Source organism: Mytilus californianus, unplaced genomic scaffold (assembly GCF_021869535.1).
Source record: "Mytilus californianus isolate M0D057914Y unplaced genomic scaffold, xbMytCali1.0.p SCAF_17, whole genome shotgun sequence".
NCBI classification, from domain to species: domain Eukaryota; kingdom Metazoa; phylum Mollusca; class Bivalvia; order Mytilida; family Mytilidae; genus Mytilus; species Mytilus californianus.
The window spans coordinates 2,220,766-2,247,741 of NW_026262659.1; the positions used below are offsets into that span (position 1 = coordinate 2,220,766).

General features: G+C 32.8%; 1 protein-coding gene across 1 annotated transcript; it reads right to left on the reverse strand.

The window, feature by feature from the left end:
* Positions 1-211: 211 nt before the first annotated feature.
* LOC127726208 (ankyrin-1-like) lies at positions 212-25,564 on the reverse strand. Its single transcript, XM_052233502.1, has 3 exons — positions 25,474-25,564; positions 21,042-21,125; positions 212-7,230 (listed from the first exon to the last, which is right to left on the reverse strand). Exons 2-3 carry the CDS (start codon positions 21,082-21,084, stop codon positions 3,626-3,628), a joined length of 3,648 nt encoding a protein of 1,215 aa, XP_052089462.1. The 5' UTR covers positions 21,085-21,125; positions 25,474-25,564; the 3' UTR covers positions 212-3,625.
* Between the last annotated feature and the right edge of the window lie 1,412 nt (positions 25,565-26,976).

Sequence of the window (26,976 nt, forward strand, 5' to 3'; positions counted from 1 at the left end):
AAAAATGAAAACAATACGTTAAATAATTTCATGCGTCCGAAGCGCTTTTCTGGATTTACCCTCATCTGGAAAGTGGTACACTGATTTATAGATGTTAACATCAAAGTCATTTGGTCTTTGGTGGACAATTGTTATTGGCAATCATACCACATCCCCTTATTTTTATATTTTATAACAAAATAACAGATAGAATTTAATGAAAAATAAATAATACTGATAACTCAATTTATTATGATTATTGTTTCTGACTCGCATCACATCAACATAATACATGTATTTCTATATCTCATCACATCAACATAATACATGTATTTCTATATCTCATCACATCAACATAATACATGTATTTCTATATCTCATCACATCAACATAATACATGTATTTCTATATCAACATAATACATGTATTTTTATATTACAATGTAAACAATATATAATTCAAACTATTACAAAATGGTAATAATCAGTATGTATTTTTACTAAAGATTTTAAATTACAAATATATTTAAATACATCAAACCTTCAGAGTCCTTTTATCACAATACTTGAAGATTGATTTTGTGGTTATTTTACAAAAACTTTTACTATAGACTTCAGTATACATTGTTCACATGACATCTCTTGACTGTTAGTATAAATACTAAGATATAGGTTTCCATAATCTGCCAAGTTTTGCCAAATGATCAACCTACAGATTTAACTAAGTCTTGGAATATATTGGAAATGGGGGGTTTTGATATTACAGATTCTTTAAAAAATATACAATTGTTAATTTTCTAAAATATTTGCAATGTTGGTTGACAGTAAAGTCCTAAAAATAGTATATCCTTTGTGTAAATGAGGTTAAAGAAACATTATAGTGAATATCAATTTTGTTGACGTAGGGAATACTCCCAAACAGTAGAAGCTGTTATTTGAAAGCTAACTTCCTACAGGGGATTTCTCCAAAACAGTGGATGCTGTTATTTGAAAGCTAACTTTCCACAGGGGATTTCTCCAAAACAGTGGAAGCTGTTATTTGAAAGCTAACTTTATACAGGGGATTTCTCCAAAACAGTAATTGCTGTCATGTTAAAAATGTATTTCCTACAGATACAGAGGCATGACACAAAAATGTAAAAAGCTTCCAATTTGAAAATTGGTCTTACATGGACATTATTCTCAAATAGTTGAATCTGCCAAGTTAAAACTGTTTTTTTTTAAATAGTTATAGATGCCATTTTAAAAATTCTTCTTCGTCAATTAGCAAAAATCAAAAATGACAAAACTGTTGTTAGTTCAAAAACAACAAACTCTCTTCAGTAAAATAACACCAGCTTGGTAAAACTGTTCTATGATAAAAATAACAAACTAACTACAGTAAAATAACACCCACATAACAAAACTGCTCTATGATAAAAATAACAAACTGTCTTCAGTAAAATAAAACCCACATGATAAAACTGTTCTATGAGAAAAATAACAAAATCTCTACGTTCAGTAAAATAACACCAGCAAAAGCTGTCACCTAAGCAAGCTATAAACAATTACACCAATACATTTTTTATCAAAAAGTTATGTGTTAATACATATGGAGAAGTATTGAGAATAACAGGCTGTAAAAGTATAAAAAAAATGACTTTGGCAAATAAACCAATTATGTAATATAATACTGATTACAGATTTGAACGATGTACAAAATAAAGAAATCATGTAATTACAGATGTAACAGTAAAATCATTTTCAGGAGAATTTTACAGAATAGGCGTTATTTTAAAAGATAAAGAAATATGTCCTAGAAAATTAAAGAATACAGAAACGAAGGACCTCCCATCCAGACCCTCACAAAACAAATATAACATTCTGTGTCACTGTCACATTTTTCCTATATCTTAAGACTTGATTAAAATGTGGAATGTATGCTTATTTCATATCAATATAATACGTTTTTTAAATACTACTCATATTCTGTGAGTCTAAGACATAAATGATATAAGAATTATAAAATTTACAAAATATTTAAACACAAGGAGAACAAATCAAAGTAGACATCACAATAAGGTATGTTTTCTTTATATAGTTATCATAACATTAACAAATGTACAAACATAAATAAATAATAAAATTTCAATTAGCATTACATTTTAAATTAAAATAAGTCTTTGAACCTTCATAATTAAGAATATTAAAAATCTAAACATTCAACTCTTCTACCTTCTGAAATAAGAAAAGAAAATTAAAAATAAGTTTATGCTGCCACAGCCAGGTAAGCATTTGTATGTCTCGCATTCTCAATCATTTGTATCCGGCGAGACAAGACCATATAGTGAATCATTGACAAGTCAAAAGGAAGAAAATGTCAACACCATTCCAAAAACTTTGTTCTTCTAATGCTTAAAATAATATCCGTCAAAGATGAGTACTCACAAATTATAGTCAAAACTCATTCATGTCCTTGTTTAAAGAATCTTGACATAACATTTTGTCATATCTGTTTTATCTATTAACATCTTCTTAGAACTCTGGTGCTTTGAAGCTTAGTTGCGAGTCTCGATTTATTTTTGGTCGCTGTTTAAAACTGAGCCATACTTCATATCTATTTGTATTTAGGTTTAGCTTTTCTAACAGAATTTGTACTTTCTTTATGACAGCCAATCTGCATTATAGTCTGTAAACTAAATCTACATGCGTATGACGAGATAAATCAATAACATATAGTAGAAAAACAGGAATCATGCATATCATTAAAATATGAACCAACATAGCAATAAACATAAAATAGTAGTTCATACTTATAAACAGTGTAATTATGTCATACAATGGTAGTCCATACTTATATACAGTGTAATTATGTCATACAATGGTAGTCCATACTTATATACAGTGTAACTATGTCATACAATGGTAGTCCATACTTATATGCAGTGTAACTATGTCATACAATGGTAGGCCATACTTATATACAGTGTAACTATGTCATACAATGGTAGTCCATACTTATATACAGTGTAACTATGTCATACAATAGTAGTCCATACTTATATACAGTTTAAATATGTCATACAATGGTAGTCCATACTTATATACAGTTTAAATATGTCATACAATGGTAGTCCATACTTATATACAGTGTAACTATGTCATACAATGGTAGTCCTTACTTATATACAGTGTAACTATGTCATACAATGGTAGTCCATACTTATATACAGTGTAACTATGTCATACAATAGTAGTCCATACTTATATACAGTGTAAATATGTCATACAATGGTAGTCCATACTTATATACAGTTTAAATATGTCCTACAATGGTAGTCCATACTTATATACAGTGTAACTATCTCATAAATCAGTAAAATATGGAACATTTAGCATGAAAATTAAATCGCACAAAAACTGATCTGACTCTCAAGTAGAAAGAAATGTAAAACAATGAAGTAATTGAAAACTACTAAGTTTTGATATAATTATAATGTTTACTACGTGTGGTGCAGTTGTATTCATTGGCATCAACAGAATAGTTTAACTGCACCTACACCAAATAGGTTTCCTAGTGATAAAATCAAGAAATATTCAAGTAATGTGAGGCTAAGTTGAAATTTTTTTTTACATGTCATTCAGAACCACTTACTATAGAACAAGAGTTAAGCAGAATTTGTTTCCTCCTTCTTCATATTTTCTGTTACAGTCATTACTATAGATGTATGTCCATTATCTGTTGCAATGTCTAAAGGGGATTTTCCATCAAGTCTACATACCTCTGTAACTGCTCCTTTATCTAACAATAAACGTACAATATCCTCATGTCCTACTTCACATGCATAAAATAATGGTGTGGTGCCATCTTCTTTCTTCATGTTGATGTTGGCATTGTGGTCCAGAAGACAACAGACTACATCTGTCCTACCATTAAAACAGGCAATGTGTAATGGAGAAGATCCCGCTACTAAATCAAAGAAATAATCCTCTGACTTATCACTGACATAATCTGTTACATGTGATGATGTATTCTCTACCAGATTATCAGATAACAATTGTCTTCCTTTGCCAAATGTTTTCTGGTTAATAAATGTATCTGTTATATACTGTTTACTATACATACATATATTACAGTCAGCATAGTTCTCTAACAGTAACTTTGTTATCTCTATGTGTCCATTCAGTGCACTGAAATATAAGGAAGTAACACCATCATATGTCTGGGCATTAATGTTTGGTTTATGTTTCATCAATAGCTGGACTACACTGGTGTTGTTACTGAAACATGACCAGATCAGTGGTGTCAAGCCATAATCCTTTTCACATAGATCAACATTTGGATTCTTCTCTAATAGTAACTTTACTATATCAGTTTGTCCTTCACAACTTGCCATGAACAGAGGACTCCAGCCATCCTTGTCACATAGATCAACATTAGGACTCTTCTCTAACAGTAACTTTACTATATCAGTGTGCTCTTTCTGACTTGCTATGTACAGTGGACTACAACTATCATTGTTACATATATCAATATCTGGATTCTTCTCTAACAGTAACTTTACTATATTAGTATGTCCTTTCTGACTTGCTATGTATAGTGGACTACAGCCATCATTGTTACATAGATCAATATTTGGGTTCTTCTCTAACAGTAACTTTACTATATCAGTATGCCCTTCCCAACTTGCCATGTATAGAGTACTCAAACCATTATTGTCGCATAGATCAACATTAAGAGTCTTTTCTAACAGTAACTTTACTATATCAGTGTGTCGTTGCTGACTTGCCATGTACAGGGGACTGCAGCCATCCTTGTCACATAGATCAACATTAGGACTCTTCTCCAACAGACACTTTACTATATCAGTATGTCCTTTCTGACTTGCTATGTACAGTGGACTACAGCTATCATTGTTACAAAGATCAACATTTGGGTTCTTTTCTAACAGTATAAACTTTACTATATCAGTATGTCCTTTTTGACTTGCTATGTACAGTGGACTACAGCCATCATTGTTACATAGATCAATATTTGGGTTCTTCTCTAACAGTAACTTTACTATATCAGTATGACCTTTTTGACTTGCTATGTACAGTGGACTACAGCCATTATTGTCATATAGATCAATATTAGGACTCTTCTCTAACAGTAACTTAACTATATCAGTATGTCCTTTCTGACTTGCTATGTACAGTGGACTACATCCATCATTGTTACATAAATCAATATTTGGGTTCTTCTCTAACAGTAACTTTACTATATCAGTATATCCTTCCTCACTTGCCATGTACAGAGTAGTCAAGCCTTTATTGTTATATAGATCAACATTAAGACTCTTCTCTAACAGTAACTTTACTATATTAGTATGTTTTGGCTGCTGACAGGCTCTGTGCAGAGTACTATAGCCTCTTCTGTCACATAGATCAATATTAGGACTCTTCTCTAACAGTAACTTTACTATATTGGTATATCCCTTCAGAATTGCCCAATGCAGAGGACTAAAACCATTATTGTCACATAAATCAACATTTGGGTTCTTCTCTAACAGTAACCTTACTATATCAGTATATCCGCGCTTACTTGCCATGTACAGAGGACTCAAGCCATATATATTTTCACATAAATCAACATTAGGATTCATTTCTAACAGTAACTTTACTATATCAGTATGTCCATTCAAACTTGCCATGAACAGAGGACTACAGCCAAATTTGTTACATAGATCAACATTTGGGTTCTTCTCTAACAGTAACTTTACTATATCAGTATATCCTTTCTGACTTGCCCTGTACAGAGGACTGAAGCCAAATATATTGTTACATAGATCAACGTTAGGATTTTTCTCTAACAGTAACCTTACTATATCAATATGTCCTTCCTGACTTGCCATGTACAGTCCATTAACCCCATCACCTCTACACTGATCCACATCCACATCATTATGTAACATCCACTGAACCATATCAGTATAACCATTATAACAAGTCATTACCAGTGAAGTAGTGCCTGATTCATGGTGCTCTTTTGGTAACACTGTATCCTTGGTATTGACCAATGTTACTTGCTGTGATTTGTCCAGTTGTTTTAAGTGCCGTAAAAACTGTTGTCTAAATAATGATACTGTCATATTTGTGTTAATGAATATAATTCTCACCTTTCCTGCTGACCATTCCTTTATAAACCTTTTAAAATATGATTCCAAATAATCATCTGGTATTTCAATAACGAAGTCTATGTTACTGTTCTTGTCAGCTTGTGATTTCTGCCAAATAAAACGTTCATGTACTAAATCGTAATCACCATGATCTATCAAACATTCGATCATTTTCTGACCAAAATAATGAGCAAGGAAGTCAAACAATTTATCATGTACAGTTCTATAAATACCATTCTGTTTACATATAAAAGTACCATCTAGGGTATCAATTACTTTCTTTAATTTTGTCTTTGATGTACTTCGGTTGATTTCAAAAGCATCAAATGTGTCTTTTATGATATGTTGTTGTTTATCTGTCACTTTACCCTGGAACCATTTTTCTTTTAGGTGATTATTAGAGAGAACACATAAAGCTAGACTGCATATTTCATAGTTTCCTCCATCACCATGCCTACTTAAATTGTCTAGTTTACTTTGAAAGACATTAAACGGATTTTTGAAAAATTCTATAACATCTCCATTTTTTCCTCCGTGATATAACGAGCATAAAAGAGGAAAGAATTCACTATTTTGTGATAATTCATCTATATCGTCCACGCTTGTACCAATATAGGTTTTTGCTATAATATTCTTTTCTACAGATGTAAGACATAACTTATCTGATATCAAATTACATTCACAGGATTTAAAAGGGAATAATATATCAAACTTATCATCTTTATAGACTTGTAACCTACAAGTTACAATAATCTTACAACATTTGTCTGCAATAATTGTGTAAATCACAGGTAACAGTTGTTCCCAGTTCGCAATCTGTTGTTGGTTAGCAGTGAAGTTTCCACAAATATCATCTACTATGAAGACTGTCTGTTTACCAGGCTCATAATAAGTTCTAATGTCTGTTGGTAATTCCACTGGTGTTATATTGTATCCTTCCTTCTGTAAAATAAGTGCTGTATGTCTACTGATAAAAGATTTCCCAACTCCTGATGGGGCAGTTAAAGTCACACAACTATTGTGCCGTAAACTTTCCATGACATAATCACTAGCTCTTGTAGACACAAACATCTTATCTTTCTTTTCCCAGTCTTCTATTTGTTTTTTTATCTGATCTGAAAAATATAAAAGTGTAGCTAAATTAAAATTAAAATCTGACTATTTATATGAATTATGCATTATCATTTAAAACAGACATAAAATAGTGATTAAATCTTAGTAAGTTATTTCACATTTTGTCATCTCAGGACCTTTTATACGTTACTAAACAGCATCGATTTTATTCATTGTTGAAGGCTAAATGGTGACCTGTAATTATTTACATGTTTGTTCTTAGATGGATAACTACTTGTTTTCATAAAATCTTATTTGAAAATACCCCCCTTATATATGTATACTTAATTGCAAGACCATAACAAATTGTCTCGGTTAACCATCAAACATTCTATAACAATATAAGCGATAATAACATCATTCAAAATTACATGAAAATACATTGTTTTAATTGTTTGACCTTTAATTGAACCAGTCAAGGGCAGAGGTCATTTTCCATGATTTGCATATTGAGGTGTTGAACCCATATATACTAAATATGAAAAGAAAATGTCCCCACAAAATAAATTAATTTGAACCTTAGGTCAAAGGTCAAGGTCACATAAAGGTCATGACAATTCAGGACTCACTGCCATATAGCAATACACTTTCAAAGCAAGTATCATAAGCCAATGTAAAAAAAAAAAAATTTGGCCTTGACAAGGTTGTATTATTGGCATAAAGAGATCTGACTAAACAGGCAAAATTGTACCTTAATAGTTCTTCCTAAACTCTGTATGGAAAACAAAAAAGATAAAAGAACAGAGTTCCAATGTCCCCCACGTTGCACATATTTTATCTATCCAAGGTACAAGGGCAATAACTAAAATAATTTGTTCTTTAAAACTTTTTATTAATATCTTAGGGAAATGAAGGCTTCAGAGGATATGCAACGTGATTTCCATTATAATTAAGATTTCCAAGGGGCATAACTCGTTAAAAATATTTGATCAGCAATTATTTTCGAAAGTGTCAAAGACATTGCTAATATAAACCTATGATATAAGTTTCATAAAATTCTGGCAGTAGTTGTACACACGAGATGTTTCCAAGGTGCCTAACTCTTTAAAAAAAAATTGATCAGTACTGAATTTTGAACTCGTCAAAGACATTGATGATATAAACCTATAATATAAATTTCATAAAAATCTGGCAAGAATTGTACACATTAGAGCGCTCATAAGGAAATTTTCCATATCATTAATATTTCGAAGGGGCATAACTCTTTTAGAAATTATTGATCGTCACTGACTTTCGAACTTGTCAAAGACATTGCTCATTTAAACCTATGATTTAAGTATCATAAAATTCTGGCAAGAATTGTACACATGAGAGCGTTAACAATGCAATTTTCCATATATTTGATGTTTCCAAGGGACATAACTCTTTTAAAAAAATAATTGATCGGCACTGATTTTCGAACTCGTTGAAGACATTGCTAATATAAACCTATATTGAAGGATGGTACCTATCTAAACGTTTAAACCCGCTGCATTTGTTTGCACCAGGAACCTGATGTTCAGTGGTTGACGTTTGTTGATGTGGTTCATAAGTGTTTCTCGTTTCTCGTTTTTTTTATATAGATTAGACTGTTGGTTTTTCCTGTTTGAATGGTTTTACACTAGTAATTTTTGGGGCCTTTTATAGCTTGCTGTTCGGTGTGAGCCAAGGCTCGGTGTTGAAGACCGTACTTTGACCTATAATGGTTTACTTTTACATATTGTGACTTGGATGGAGAGTTGTCTCATTGGCATTCATACCACATCTTCTTATATCAATATATAATATAAGTTTCACAAAAATCTTGCAAGAATTGTACAAATGAGAGCGCTAACGATGCAATTTTCCATATAATTAATGTTTCAAAGGGACATAGCTCTTTTATAAATAAATGATCGGCACTGATTTTCAAACATGTCCAAGGCATTGCTGATATAAACTTATGATATAAGTTTTATAAAATCTGGCAATAATTGAACACGTGATAGCGCTAACAAGATCGGACGGACAGACGGACGCCCGGTGTTTCTATGTCCCCCACAGCACGTGAAAACGCTGAAATGTCGCGCCAGCTTTACTGATCATGATTGAATTTACGCTGCATGAAAGTCTTTAAGATAAAGGTTTTACTACTATTATCACATAAACCTAACATTATCAAAAATCGATGTAAATAAGGTCAAGGTCAGATGAATCCTGCAAGACAGATTTGTACACCTTTCAATCATTCCGTACACCAATTTATTATCATGTCTATAGCATCAGGAAGACAATGATTACCAGTTAATCCACAAAACGATATTATGGTGTGAGGAACCCTTCCTCACAGACATGTACACCATACAATCATTCCATACACAAATATAGTTGACCTATTGCTTAAAGCAACTGAAACACAGACCTAACCTTGAACAATTAATAAAGGCAACAGTAATATACCGCTGTTCGAAAGTCATAAATCGATTGAGAGAAAACAAATCCGGGTTACAAACTAAAACCGAGGAAAACACATCAACTATAAGAGGAACGAAACAACGAAACAACAAAAACACTGAAGTGCAACAAAAAACAAACGACAATGCAACACACACAGAAACGAACTATAAGATAACAACTGCCATTTTCCTGACTTGGTACAGAACATTTTAAGAAAAAATGGTGGGTTGAACCTGGTTTTGTGGCTAGCCAAACTTCGCGCTTTTATGGCAATGTTAAATTTAACACTAAAATGACAACATTACTTAACATTGACAAAAGAAACTTGAAAATGAATTGAAGATCAGATAAACCCTGTCTCAAGGACGTTGCAGGCCGTGCAAGGATCGTATATACAAAATGTATTTATCCTATTACTCATAATAAGAGACTAGACACTCTAAAGAGTCTGTGTCGCTCACCTAGGTATATATGCATCTTCATCGATTGACACTCTCCAACATTGTAGACTAGAACAAAACCCCCAAAAAAGAGTCTGTCAGAGTGACAGCAAACCGAATTTTCCTGCATGAAAATGATATTGCAAATCTGGACCCCCAAACAGGATCAAGTAAAAAAAAATGTTTAGATTCAGCATTTCAAAGAACCCCATATATTCAATTTTTGTTGAAATCAAACGGTTTAATTTTGAACCCTTGATTAGGACCAACTTGAAAACTGGGCTCAAAATAAAAAAATCTTAATACATATTTATTAATAAACAATATAAGTTTTAGTTCTTAAAGGAGTTTGCTCCATAAAAAAATATATAAGTACATATAGCATTCAGAAAAATTAGTTTATACAGAATAACAAACAAGCCTACCACAAAATTCTTCACAACATTTACCAAAAAAAAAAAAGAAAAATAAATTTCAAAAATATAACTTATCATTAATACTATAATAATAATTAATATTAATCTATAAAACTTATCTGTAATTAATTTCAAAATATATAATAATGAGCAGTAAATTATCAAACTATATTTATAATGTCCTACAGAGCTTATCATCAACAACACTTAGGAAACACAAAATTTTAAAGGGGCACTAGCTGTCAAATTCATGTTCACTGATTTAACTCAAATTCTCATATTAGATTTATAACAATGTAAAACATTTATCCAAATTATAAAAAGTCTAAAATAAACAATTTATAGGGCATGGGATCGATAATATGTAGCTTCGTTTCGTGTGTATTTTAGTCTACACGCCATCTAATTAACTATCGAGATGACCCCGAAAACAACCGACGGTCACATTACGATATAAACATAAACATAAATATGAATAGATATATGGACCTCGTTCAAATGGATTTTTTTATGTCTGTTTGATTTCAACTTTAAGGTTAAAAAAATAAGTTAATTTTCGATTTTACCTGAATAAGAATGATTTTTTGTGGATCGAATCACTCAATCAAATGATTTACCTTTGTTTCACTTTCAATGTTGACATTCCTTTCTTTTAATAGCATAAAACTCATCAATCATGCATAATCCATCTCTAGCTAAGGGGTTAAATTGAAGTTCACATGAATACGGATTCAATGAGGTCGAATTATTCACTTGCAAGTGAATAATTCATCATCGATGTTTCTTAGCTTATTTTGACAAAATTGAACCATACTGGCTGCTAATAGCGAATTATTATTTCACTATTTCACTTTCATTAATGATTGAAAAAAAAAAAATCATAATTTAAATTTTGGATGTACCTCGTAGCTAGTGCCCCTTTAAAATAAATCTGTCACTTCAATTATAATTTTGTTAGTTGATAATTACCACATGTTTGTTATCTTGATAAAAGGTGGAAATCATTGCACGAATAAAACAGATACAATCATTGATAGACTATCTATCCATATACTTATTAATTACACCATTTCTGTTCAAAGGGAAATAACTCAAAATAAATAAATCATATAATAAGTATCACTTTTGCTACTGAAAGGTCTACAACTCACCAACGAGAACAGCTAAAATCGTGAAAATTGAACTTTACCTTCATTTAGTCACAGGAAACAACATATCTAAATTAGAAAAGATTTTGTCAAAGCGTTTTCATGTTAATGAACGGACACTCTTTGAAGCCGCTAGCCCGCCCGCCCGCCGTACATCCCCAAATCAATAACCGATTTTTCCTTCGAAAATCCGGTTAAAACTTTTTTAAATCGTCCTTTAAAGGCAATCACTCCTATGAATAGTCTTCTACTAAATAACTATTTCAGCAAAATTTGACTTGTTTGAAGATCTTGTCTTGCTGATTATGTTTGTCATTTAAAGTTTCTATCTATGTTTTATAGTTTGGAAAATAATGGGCGAAAAGGACAACAAATGGTAAAAATCGTCATGAAAGAGCCAGAACTCCAATAACGAATCGACTAATAATTTCGACTATGTTGACTTGTTTGTAGATCTAGACTTGCTGATAAATTTTTGCTAATTAAAGTGTCTTTCTATCTATTATCATTTTCAAGATAATAGGCAAAAACACTAAAAATTGGTAAAAATTGTCATTCAAGAGCAAGTACTTCAACAATTAATCGACTGACGATTTCATCCATGCTCACTTATTTGTCGATCTAATTTTGCTGATCCTTTTTGCTATTGAAAGTGTCTATCAATCTATTATAGATTTGTAGGTAAAAGGCAAAAACACTACAAATTGGTAAAAATCGGCATTCAAGAGCAAGAACTCCAATAAATAGTCACCTGACGATTTCAGACATGCTCACGTATGTGTAGATATTTTCATGCTGATCAGTTTTGCTATTTAAAGTGTCTATCTACATGTATCTTTTATTATTTTCTAGATAATAGGCAAACTCATTAAAAATTGGTAAAAATCGTCATTCAAGAGCAAGAACTCCAATAATGAGGTGATTGTCAATTTCAGCCATGTTAACTTATTTGTAGATCTTGTCATGCTGATAATTTTTATTATTTAAAGTGTCTATCTATCTTTTAAAGTTTTTAAGATAAAATAGGCAAAAACACTAAAATTTGCCATAAATCGCCAATAAAGAGCAAATAACTCTTATAAGGAGTCGTCTGATGATTTCAGCTATGTTGACTTATATCTATCTTTTATAGTTTTAAAGAAATATATTAGGCAATAAAATGCTTCGCTGGGCGCAGCTTGATACGACCGCAGAGGTCGAACCCTGAACAGTTGGGGCAAGTATGGACACAACATTCAAGCTTGATACAGCTCTGAATTTGGATTGTGATTAAATATTTGACACAGCATAGGTTTCTGACACAGAAAGAATGTGGTCTAAGAACTTCAATTTTTTTAATTTACCTATTATGGTCCAATGTCCAAAATCAAAATACATGGTTAGATTCAGCATATCAAAGAACCCCATATATTCAATTTTTGTTGAAATCAAACAAAGTTTAATTTTGGACCCCAACTTGGACAAACTTGAAAACTGGTCCCATAATCAAAAATCTAAACACATGTTTAGATTCAGCATATCAAAGTACCCGAAGAATTCAATTTTTGTTAAAATCAAACTAAGTTTAATTTTGGACCCTTTGGACCTTAATGTAGACAAATTTAAAAAACGGGACCCAAAATTAAAAATCTAAAAACAGTTAGATTTGGCATATCAAAGAACCCCAATAATTCAATTTTTGATGAAATCAAACAAAGTTTAATTTTGGACCCTTTTGACCTCAATATGAACCAATTTGATAGCGGGCCCACAAATAAAAAATCTAAATACATGGTAAGATTCAGCATATCAAAGAACCCCATATATTCAATTTTTGTTGAAATCAAACAAAGTTTAATTTTGGACCCCAATTTGGACCAACTTGAAAACTGGGCCAAAAATCTAAAATCTAAATACATGTTTAGATTCAGCATATCAAAGAACCCCATATATTCAATTTTTGTTGAAATCAAACAAAGTTTAATTTTGGACCCCAACTTGGACCAACTTGAAAACTGGGCCCATAATCAAAAATCTAAACACATGTTTAGATTCAGCATATCAAAGAACCCTAAGAATTCAATTTTTGTTAAAATCAAACTAAGTTTAATTTTGGACCCTTTGGACCTTAATGTAGACAAATTTAAAAAACGGGACCCAAAATTAAAAATCTAAATACACGGTTAGATTCGGCATATCAAAGAACCCCAATAATTCAATTTTTGATGAAATCAAACAAAGTTTAATTTTGGACCCTTTGGACCTCAATGTGGACCAATTTAAAAACGGGGCCCAAAATCCAAAAACTTAATACACGGTTAGATTCAGCATATTAATGAACCCCAAGAATTCAAGAATAAAACCCCATTGAAATTGATCAAGAAATAAGCAATTTATACGAAGTATCTTCTTTTGCACAATACTGTGCAATTGAATATTTCTTGCTATTGCGCAATACTGTACAATTGACAATTTCTTGCTATTGCGCAATATTGTGCTATTGGATATTTCTTGCTATTGCGCAATACTGTTAAATTGAAGATTTCTTGCTATTGCGCAATACTGTGCAATTGAAGATTTCTTGCTATTGTGCAATACTGTGCAATTGAAAATTTCTTGCTATTGCACAATACTTATTATATAATAATTTACACATCCTGTTTGGTGTGTATCTCCTACCATATCATTATTATTTGCTTTTAAATATAAATCAGAAATAACCAACTTAAAATGGAAAATTTTAAAAGAAAAAAAAAAGGAAAAAAAGAAAAAAAAAAAAAAAAAAAACCCCCCCCCAATTTTTTGAACCCCCTTATGATTCATCACCCCCAAACTCAATCCCAGCCTTCCCTTTGTGGTATGGTACCTTGCAGTACAATTTCAGAGAGATCCATACACTTGAACACAAGTTATTGTCTGGAAACTAGAAAAATGCTTATTTTTGGCCCCTTTTTGGCCCCCAATTCCTAAACGTTTTGGGCAATTACCCCCAAACTCAATTCCAGCTTTCCCTTTGTGATATGGAACCTTGTAGTACAATTTCAGAAATATCCAAACACTTACACACAAGTTATTGTCATGAAACTAGAAAAATGCTTGTTTTTTGCCCCTTTTTTGGCCCCTAATTCCTAAAATTTTGAAGCAATTACCCCCAAAATCAATTACAGCCTTCCCTTTGTGATATGGAACCTTGTGGTACAATGTCAGAGAGATCCATACACTTACACACAAGTTATTGTTTGAAAGTTACAAAAATGCTTATTTTTGGCCCCTTTTTGGCCCCTAATTCCTTAACTGTTGGTACCATAACCCCCAAAATCAATCCCAACCTTCCTTTTGTGGTATTGAACCTTATGGTGAAATTTCATGGAGATCCATTCACTTTAACTAAAGTTAGAGTGCGAAAACCAATGTGTCTTCGGACGACGCCGGACGACGCCGGACGACGACGACGACGACGACGACGACGACGACGCCAACGTCATACCAATATACGACCAAAAAATTTTTAATTTTTGCGGTCGTATAAAAACGAAACGCAAAAACAAAATGGTAAAAAATCGTCATTAAACAGCAATAACTCTCATAAGGAGTCGTCTGAGGATTTCTGCTATTTTTGACTTATTTGTAGATCTTGTCTTGTTGATCATTTTTGCTGTTGAAAGTTTCTCTCTACCTTTTATGGGTTTCAAGATAATATGCAAAAATGAAAAAAAAATGTAATTCGTCATTTAAGTGCAATTACTCCTATGAGAAGTCGTCTAACAGTTTTGACTTCAAAGGACAATAGGTAGAGCTCAACATTTTGAACAAGTCTGCCCCTGTCAGAATTTTTCTATTTATAGCTGTTTTCAAAACAATAAACAAATCTTGCATTTTACCCCTATGTTTTATTTTTAACCATGTCGGCCATCTTGGTTGGCCGACGGAGTCATCGGACAATTTTTTTAAAACTAGGTACCCAAATGATGATTGTGGCCAAATTGTGGTTAAATTTGCCCAGTAGTTTCAGAGGAGAAGATTTTTTTTGGTGACTTGGATGGAGTCACAAAACTGCTTTGTGAGGGAAACTTGTCTTTTAGGGAATGTGGGGACGCTCTAAAACAGATGCAAAATAGAAAGTCTTAGGATCTTATGGATTTACAGTGGATTTTTTTCAAATATTTTTGGAAAGATATTGGTCCTTTTATTTTTAGATCTCTGCAATACGGATGAGTTGGGCCATTTCTCAGGTTTTCAGTACCAATTTATTATTACATGTATTTTTAAGGACGGGAAAGATAGGAGATACATGGGAAACTGGCGACCAATCAGCTTAATGAACACAGATATGAAAATAGCATCTGCAGTTCTTGCTGATAGAGCTAAACAGGTACTGTTTGCTATTATTAGTGACACACAAAAGGGCTTTATTAAAGGGAGATTTATAGGAGAGAACACTAGACGTCTATATGATTTAATGCACTATCTAGAAAAAATTATATAGAAGGATTGTTTATCCTAGTAGATTTTGAAAAAAACCTTTGATTCTATAAAATGGGATTTTTTAAAGCAGGTTTTGACTTGTTTTAATTTTGGTCCATCAATTTGTAAATGGTTTGAAGTGCTATATGCAGATGCTAAGAGCTGTGTCTTTAATAATGGTAATATGTCCCAATTTTTGAAGGAGGCTATCGCCAAGGGAACACATTGTCTCCCTATTTGTTTACCATTGTGGTGGAATTATTTGCTATACAGCTAAAACGGAATAAAAATATAAAAGGGGTGAATATAAATGGGAATGAGCCACTTATTAGCCAGTATGCAGATGACACGTTTCTTACAATTCATGGAAGTGAAGATTCTTTCAAAGAGACCCTTTCTTATTCTGAAAAATTCCATAAAGTCTCAGGATTAAAGATAAATACAACTAAAACAAAAGTTGTGTGGATTGGAAGTAAAAATTATTCTGACCTGATTTGTGTCCTGAAAAAAATCTAAACTGGTCCTGTTTAAACTTTAAGGTTTTAGGATTAAATTTCTCCTTAGATTCAGATTGTGTGCTCAGTTTGAATTTCAGAGAAAAAATCATTGATATTTCAAAAGTGCTGAAAAGTTGGCAGCATACGAAGCTAACACTGCTTGGGAAGATAACACTTACTAAGACTCTTGCACTTCCAAAATTAATTCATATGCTTTCCTATTTACATAATTTATGTCAATCCATGTTTAATGAAATCAATTAACTTTTTATGGGATAAAAAAACCCAAAAAATCTTAGAACTGGTTGGGTGAGGAGATTTTTTGCAAATTTGAATGGGGACTGGCAAAATATTCTTAAATTCTTAAAATGATATTGAATACATTTGGAGGTGCAAGATCTTTTTCTTTACAAAACTGCAAACTATTGGAGATAAGTAATACACTCAGCAATTTTTTTGGAAGGACGTCTTTCAAGCTTTACACTCATCTAAAACACATGTTAAAACTGAGGTCAAGGAATGCCTCTCTCTTGATATCTTGAATGTTGTACAAACAGAAGATTTTAACACCAGCAATTCCCCATCTATTATAAATTACCATTATATAATAGATGAGGAGTTGCTGGTGTGGAAAATCTCTGTCACATTGTTGACTATCAAAGGAGAGACTTTTTCACATCTGATCAGATTAAACAAAAAGTTCAGACAAATAATTTTATGCGCTATTACAGTTTGATATCAAATATCTCTATGGAGATGAAACAGTGTATTAGGGAAAACAGTGATACTAGTTTAGATAATTTTACACCACATGATATGTTTTGGAGCAAATTACTAGCAGCAAAAATATTAAATTCAAATATAATAATCTTATTGTAAAACATGCACATTCTCCAGTTGTAAAAATTTTAAAATGGGAGAATGGGCTGCATACTAATATTGAAGACTGGCTAAAATCTTTTTGTATACTTCAGATATGTTGCAGAGAAACATATTTGTATAATTTCCAATATAAATTTTTACATAGAATTATTCCTACAAATACATTTTTATTTAAAATTAAAAAAGTTTTGTTCTTTTTGTAGAGGAAAAGATGAAACTATTAGACATTTATTTTATGATTGTCAAGTGACATCAAATTTTTAAAATTTGTTCTGTGCTTATTTGAAAAATTTCTTTGTATACATTGAATTCAACAAAAAGAACTTTCTCTATGTTTTGTAGAAGAAAGCTTATTTTTGAGTTTTCTTGTTATTTTTGTCACAAAATACATATACAAATGAAAGCTAGAAAAAAGCTTTATAATGCTTAATTTGAAAAATAGACTGAAAAACATTTAAAATTTAGAACTGTATACAGCAAGAAAATACAACAGAGTTTTAGCACTTGAAAAACATTGCCCCCCCCCCCCCCCCCCCTGCTAATTATTTATCCTGAATGGTAGACTTACAACCATATTATATTAGTGTATATCTTTTTGACTTATTCATGAAAAAAGAGCAAATAAGATGCAATATATACACAGCACATGCAAATCGGCTTTTTTCCCTTCTATTTAATGAATTATAGATATTTATGTGTAAAGAGATTGTAAAAAAAGAGAGAGACAGAGAGTGAAAGAGAGGCGAAGATACCATAGGGACATTTAAACTTATAAGTAGAAAATAAACTGACAACGCCATGGCTAAAAAACGAAAAAGACCAACAGACACACAGACAAACAACAGTACACAAAACACAACATAGAAAACTTAAGACTGAGCAACACGAACCCCACCAAAAACTCGGTGTGATCTCAGGTGCTCCGGAAGGGTAAGCAGATCTTGCACTACATGTGGCACCCATGACAGAGAGATAAGGAAAGAATCAGAGAAACAAAAAGAGATTTTCAAATGATTTATATATATTTTTTTTCATATCTTGGTAAAACAATAGTCTTTTGTTGTTATTTTTTCTTAAAACCCTGTGACAACTTAGTCTGGTGGTGCTGACAGGGTGATGTAAAACCTTGACTATTAAAAAAATAAATAAAACAATTTAACAAATGCATGTGGCAAAAAAACTATACACATATTTATAAAGAAAAAATAACAGAACACCAATTACATATCTAAATCGCTGCTATAACTACCAGCCATTCTACCATGATTAATAGATATTTGTTTGCTAAATTTCCAGTGGCTAATGTTTCATGAATAAACTTTACAAGTCCAATCTGATAGTAAATGTAATCCATTTTTACAGAGTTTAAACCTTTTAATAAAATATTTATTTGAAACCAATAATAATCTATTGTACAATTTAACTATCGATATTATAACTTAGCTTTTTACTATGTCACCAATTTTTTATAATAATAAATAAGCCATTTGAGATTTTAATTTTCTATATAATAAAATTGAGAATGGAAATGGGGAATGTGTCAAAGAGACAACAACCCGACCACAGAACAGACAACAGCAGAAGGCCACCAACAGGTCTTCAATGCAGCGACAAATTCCCGCACCCGGAGGCGTCCTTCAGCTGGCCCCTAAACAAATATATATACTAGTTCAGTGATAATGAACGCCATACTAAACTCCAAATTGTACACAAGAAACTAAAATTAAAAATAATACAAGACTAACAAAGGCTAGAGGCTCCTGACTTGGGACAGGCGCAAAAATGCGGCGGGGTTAAACATGTTTATGAGATCTCAACCCTCCCCCTATACCTCTAGCCAATGTAGAAAAGTAAACGCATAACAATACGCACATTAAAATTCAGTTCAAGGGAAGTCCGAGTCTGATGTCAGAAGATGTAACCAAAGAAAATAAACAAAATGACAATAATACATAAATAACAACAGACTACTAGCAGTTAACTGACATGCCAGCTCCAGACTTCAATTAAACTTATTGAAAGATTATGTCTTCATCATATAAGTTCATTTCATTGAAGACGAAAAGAAACCAAAATGCTTAGATAAAACTAGTTTCCTTTCCTGATAAAATAATATTGTATCAGTTTTGACCGTTTTAGACCGTAGTTTTTGAGGATTAGCCCTCAAATTTTACTTTTGAGTGGACTGCTTTTATCCCATAGACCACACCTTTTATTTGTAAATCAATATGTTGGAATGTTTTTGGTTGCATTAAATATGTGTTAGGTTCGTTTTGCTTCTCTGAAACCAGATAGATAGTATAAAAAGTAAAATCACAAAAATACTGAACTCCGAGGAAAATTCAATCGGAAAGTCCCTAATCACATGGCAAAATCAAATGACAAAACACATCAAACGAATGGACAACAACTGTCATATTCCTGACTTGGTACAGGCATTTTCAAATGTAGAAAATGGTGGATTGAACCTGGTTTTATAGCGCTAAACCTCTCACTTGTACGACAGTCTTATCAAATTCCGTTATATTTACAACGATGCGTGAACAAAACAGACATTATAAATAAAATAGTCAAAATATGGGTACAGCAGTCATCACTGTGTTACAATATCAAAACAAACAATTATTTACAAAAAAAGCACAAAAGCATCTATCAAATTAAAAACCACATTCATTGCTTCGCGTGTCTGACGTCAGAAAATGTAAACGTCACATAAGAAAAAAGTTTGTCATTCAATGTTTATTCAAAACAATTTTATAATTTCACATGGGGAATGTTGGTATACAGGGTTAAAAAATCAAAAGTTATGTTAGAATTAATTTCAGAAATAGACCGAGATTTAAAATTGTCCAGATCTTTAGAATTTTAAAGAATCCACATATGGTAAATACCACTACGCGAGTAAAATTAATTTGTCGTTTGTCGTTCAAAGTATATCAACGAAACGATAATATCACGCTAAGAAGAAAGAGAAGATCATATATATCACGTCAACATCAATTGTGCGACGTAATTTATTTTTATTACGAAAATATACTACCTTTGTCGGTTTATTTGGGTGTTGGACTAATTGGATGTTGGACCAATAGGGTGTCAGAATATTGGGAGATATATATGTTTCTTGAACTTAACTAGGGAATAATGATCATATAAACTTATTATTCATCACTTGTATACTGTTTATCCAAAGTGCACCTGACTACAAGAAGTACAATTCTCTCCCCCTCCCTTTAAAAAAAAAACAAGAGAAAGAGAAGGTAAGCACAATTTCAACTCAAGACAGGTCAAATTCAACAAGATATGGATTGAATACCCTGAACGAAGATAACACAATTTAACGTTGATTAACTTGTGTATTCAGTTGTCCCTGTAATATCATACGTGTGTCTTATAATTGCTTTAAGCAAGACAATTATCACCTTATTTCCACAACTGACAAATTATCTTAAAGGTAAAAGCCTTTGGACTGACCAAAATTTAAACATACAAAGCTGCAAAGTCTGTCCAGAGATTGCAAGGGTGCAGTTTATATTTTTGTTAAAAAAGTCAAAATACATGAACTTATAATATACCTCTAATATTCCTTGGAATAACCTCTTCCTGCTCAGTTTCCATTTTCCTTATTCTCTCTTTAAGATCTAAATTTTCTTGTTTTTCTGAAGTTAGAAATAATTTGAATGTATGGTCTATTTCATAAAGAAATTTTCATTAAAAAAAATATTATTAGAAATTATCATGCCAAACACATGTTTAGTCTACTACAGACTAATCTGTAACGTTCAATTAAACTAGACAAAGCGATGCCCCCGCACTCCACTCTGAAGTAACTGTATTATAACAAAGTCAATGTATGACTTTCTTTGAGATATTATTGTGTCTGGGAGACACAATTGATGCCCCCGCAGATGCAAAGTGTTATTTTAAAATACACAAAGTTGAGCATGGGAGCACATAGGTCAAAGGTTCAGATCAAATGGTAGCTCCTTAAGCAGCATTGTATGACATCTATTTTCAAGATAAATTTAAAACTAACTTTTAATCACAAGGTTTAATACTTATATTAATGCAAGTAAATACTCCCAAAAATGACAAAGTTCAACTATCTCCCAAAAGAGCAAATATTAATACACTAGAGGCTCCCAAGAGCCTGTGTCGCTCACCTGACTCTACTTTGGTTTTAGAAATCATGTAAAGATAGATAAAAATCAGAACAGATACCCAAATAATGATTGAGGCCAAATTTTGATTAATATTGGTCCCGTTATTTAATAAAATATCCTGGTGGCCATCTTGAACAGTAAATCGGCAACAAAGTAGCAACACTTGGTCAGCACTTCATAAGGAACATTCATCCCATGTCTGGTTTCATTCCATTCAATGGTACTCTAAAAGAAGACATTTGTATGTATTTCCCATAGGGTCCTATGTTAAACTAAGCCCCTCCCCCTAGCGGCCATCTTGGATGATGGATCGACTGCAAAGTAACAACACTTGGTCAGCAACTCATAAGGAACATTCATGCCATGTTTGGTTCAATTCCATTCAGTGGTTCTCTAAAAGAAGACAATTGTATGTATTTCCCATAGGGTCCTATGTTAAACTAAGTCCCCCGCTGTCGGCCATCTTGGATGATGGATCGGCTGCAAAGTAACAACACTTGGTCAACATCTCATAAGGAACATTCATGCCATGTTTGGTTCCATTCCATTTATTGGTTCTCTAAAAGAACACATTTTTATGTATTTCCCAAAGGGTCCTATGTAAAACTAAGTCCCCCGCTGGCGGCCATCTTGGATAATGGATCGGCTACAAAGTAACAACACTTCGTCAGCATCTCATAAGGAAGATTCATGCCATGTTTGGTTTCATTCCATTCAGTGGTTCTCTAAAAGAAGACATTTGTATGTATTTCCCATAGGTCCTTTGTTAAACTAAGTCCCCTGCTGGCGGCCATCTTGGATGATGGATCGGCTACAAAGTAACAACACTTGGTCAGAACCTCATAAGGAACATTCAGGCCATGTTTGGTTTCATTCCATTCAGTGGTTCTCTAAAAGAAGACATTTGTATGTATTTCCCATAGGGTCCTATGTTAAACTAAGTCCCCCGCTGGCGGCCATCTTGGATGATGGACCGACTGCAAAGTAACAACACTTGGTCAGCATCTCATAAGGAACATTCATGCCATGTTTGGTTCCATTCCATTCAGTGGTTCTCTAAAAGAAGACATTTTTATGTATTTCCCGTAGGGTCCTATGTTAAACTAAGTCCCCCGCTGGCGGCCATCTTGGATGCTGGATCGGCTACAAAGTAACAACACTTGGTCAGCACCTCATAAGGAACATTCATGCCATGTTTGGTTTCATTCCATTCAGTGGTTCTCTAAAAGAAGACATTTGTATGTATTTCCCATAGGGTCCTATGTTAAACTAAGTTCCCTGATGGCGGCCATCTTGGATGATGGATCGGCTACAAAGTAACAACACATGGTCAGCACCTCATAAGGAACATTCATGCCATGTTTGGTTTTATTCCATTCAGTGGTTCTCTAAAAGAAGTCATTTGTATGCATTTCCCATAGGGTCCTATGTTAAACTAAGTCCCCCGCTGGCGTCCATCTTAGATGATGGATCGGCTACAAAGTAACAACACTTAGTGAGCACCTCATAAGGAACATTCATGCCATGTTTGGTTTCATTCCATTCAGTGGTTCTCTAAAAGAAGTCATTTGTATGCATTTCCCATAGGGTCCTATGTTAAACTAAGTCCCCCGCTGGCGGCCATCTTAGATGATGGATCGGCTACAAAGTAACAACACTTGGTCAGCACCTCATAAGGAACATTCATGCCATGTTTGGTTTCATTCCATTCAGTGGTTCTCTAGAAGAAGTTCAAAATGTAAAAAGTTAACGCCGACGACGGACGACGCCGGACGACGACGGACGACGGACGCCAAGTGATGAGAAAAGCTCACTTGGCCCTTCGGGCCAGGTGAGCTAAAAATTAACCCTGACCACATGAACACCTACAATATATGTACAAACAGACAGCAAAGTGAACACTTCCTAGGATTCAAACTGTAGGAGGAGTTATGCGGAATAACTATATACCCATAATGGGACGGACAGACGGACGGACGGACGGACGGACGGGCGGAAGGACGGACGGACGGACTGACAGGGGTAAAACAATATGCCCCCAACTTTTAGTTGCTGGGGCATAAAAACAGTTAGAAGGTCATATCAATGACTGACGAAGAGCACAAAAAAACAGTTAGATGGTCATATCAATGACTGACGAAGAGCACAAAAAAACAGTTAGAAGGTCATATCAATGACTGACGAAGAGCACAAAAAAAAAGAAAAAATCAAAACGTTATTCACAATCGGGCTAAGGCCATCTATGCCTGAGGTTAGAAAAAAACCTTTGTTTGAATAATCTTATCATTTTATGAACAGTTGATTTTCAGAAAACGAGTTAATAAGATGTTAAAAGTAGGATATTTAAAATGGAACATTGAATGAGGTGTCAATACAGTTAGGAAATAACAATAAAACTGAACCTCTTAATCTTTAATCGTTTTGTTTTCCTGGATTTCATGTAAATTAAGCTTAACTTTAAATGAAAATAACATTTTATAAATTTTAAGCAACTGAAGTGCTTTTCTGTATTACCTTCATCGGGAAAGCTCACGCCCAACATTTGAAAGACAGGAAGTTTTAAAAAGAGCTATTTAACCAAAATTGACCAAACTATCGTAAAAGAGAGGAGAAAGATACCAAAGGGACATTCAAACTCACTGACATCGCAATTGCAAAAAACGAAAAAGTAAAAAGGCCATGAGAATGGTCCTAAGTCAAATTTTAACATTTTAGAATGATACCTTTTTTGAAGCATTGACATACATCTAAGGAAAGATTAAACCAAAACATCTTCAGTGTCCGACTTGAATTTTCATTCATGTAAATTATTCCAATATTAAGTAATTTTGATTTGCAAATGTTTATTTCAAAGCAATTGTTGAAAGCTATCTTTTCAAATATTAAAACGTGGTTAAAATGTCTCTTACTTTTATAGATCTAATCAACAGTTCAGTAATATTTTGTGAACAGTTATCTAATAGGCAATAATCCTTCATCTCCTTTGTATATCGTTAATGTCAATTGTTCTTCATTCTGGATAGCAAAGACTGATCGTCATCCTTAAAAGGGATAAGAAATCTTTTTGAGCCAGTCAGATATCTCATAAGATTTGTTTTAAAAATTTGTTTTCACAGCATGTACAAACTGCAAGTCATTCAAAACAGCTATATAGACTCAGGCTAAGTGGCTTTGTCCCCAAAACAGCAAACAAACTATGGATTTAATAAACAGATATGTAGAAGTACTACTTGAAATGGTTATGTCTTAAAGACATAATTGATGCCCCTGCAAGTTATTATTTGTTCCATTTTCATATAAGGAGAGTCTATTACTGATATTCTTTTTAAACTTCATAACTGAAGTTATGCAAAGCAACAGGAGGTAAAACATGTAAATGTTAATACTACAATAAATATAAAAGTTTAATCACCTGATCTGTATGATTGACAAACCATGTCTCCAGATAGAGTGTTTACGCTTGAAAGAAAGCTACAGAACCAATGATCATTACTTGTTACATCTGTTTCAAATTGTGATAGATCCCATCATTGCTTGGTTGACCATTACTGGAAATGTATTTAATGAAGAGGGATATGGCTAATATGGTGAATTCTTTTTTATTAATAATAAATCACAAATAGCTACTTATTAGATTTTTACTTATCATCAGTGAAATGAAGAGTGCCACTAATAAAGTAGAAAAGGCTTTTCTTTGATTTTTTTGGGATGGGTGCTTGATCAGTCTTAAGTTTTCTGTTGAACATATTTGGCTGCTCCCTTCATAGTACTTTTTTACTCTGCCTTTCGTAGGATGAATATTCATTTTCTGCAGCTATATGTATTTCATGTCACTTAAGGTTACCTTTTAAACCATGAAGAATCTTCTGAACTTGTTTTTGCACCACATTGTTTAAAGTCGTTTCTATAACAACAGGATTATTCTTTCCACCCGTTCTAACCAATACCTGTTTTCAAATCAAACAAAACATTAAATTGATTATATAATTTTCTATTTTAAACACGAAAACACATCTTGTCCCTTAAGCTCTTATCTAAATAAATCATAACAAAATGTCCTCCATTAAATTTTAACTGTATGAAAAAAAAGTTCCTGTGGTCCTCTCGGGACAATCATGCTTCCTCCACCAATAAAAACTGGCCGCCACGAAATGGCCAATGGAGCTGAAAGTGGCGTTAAGCATCGAAAATCTTACGATCAATCATCGAAACTACAAATATCACATCATTATCAATAGCAGTTTCAGGGCTTCAAGGGGAGAGGCAGTGGGCAGGAAGGGGGCAGAAGTTTTTTTAGCCATGGAACTTTTTCTGGATATGGCTGTTGAAGTCCAACAACAGGCATTTACTAATTTTTGTACTTTTTTTATTCCTTTGACATACATTTTTTTTATACAGTTACACTTTTATTAAAGTAAAGTCAATAATAAGAATTAGAAACTCTTAAGAGCCTGTGTCGCTCACCTAGGTCTATCTGCATCTTCAACAATGGACTTTGTGGAGAGGAATAGAATTTATGACAAAATCTCTTTTTGTTGATCTTGTATTGCTGATAATTTTGTTCGGTTGACAGTTTCTTTCTATCAACTTTAGTTTTTGCCGAAAACACAAAACAAGGGTAAACAAATCTTCGTTTATGGTTAATCATCCTATAAGAGCCTACTAATATTCGGCTAAATTTTATTTATTTTTAGATCTTGTCTTGCTGATCATTTTTGCTTTTTAAAGTGTCTATCTATCTATATAATTTTCAAGATCATCGGCAAAAACCAACAAAATTGGTAAAAATTGTCATTAGAGATCAATTACTCCAATAAGGAGTCGACTGATGATTTCGGCCATGTTGACTTATTTGTAAATCTTGTTGATCATTTTTGTTATTTAAAGTGTCTATCTATCTATCTATCTATCTATCTATCTATCTATCTATCTATCTATCTATCTATCTATAATAGTTTTCATGATAATAAGCAAAAACACTAAAATGAGTAAAATCACCATTAGAGAGTAATAAATCCAATGTCAGCATACAGTGACAAATTATTCTATTTACGCCTCCACCATTCTATATTTATGTAGCCACATAAAACATCGGTAAAATAACATTTCAAACTCCACATTTATCCTCGTTAAAAATGTTTAGTTTGAGGGTTTACAGTGGACCTAAATACCACAATATGCGTGAAAAATTAAAAACAAATAGCATAAAATGAATTTTTGAAGGGACTGCTGCGACCCTTCATCCCCTAAATACAGAGATGACTTATTATTCATTTGAAGGCTTATTGATAGAGGAACAAAAGATATATAGTCAATATTATATAGTGATAATGCATTAATGAGCATT

Coding starts and splice junctions, on each gene's coding strand:
- LOC127726208 (XM_052233502.1), bottom strand. CDS start 21,084: ATGGAAACTGAGCAGGAAGAGGTTATTCCAAGGAATATTAGAG. Junction 7,231..21,041: donor TATTCCAAGGAATATTAGAG/GTATATTATAAG, acceptor TATATTTTTCAG/ATCAGATAAAAAAACAAATA.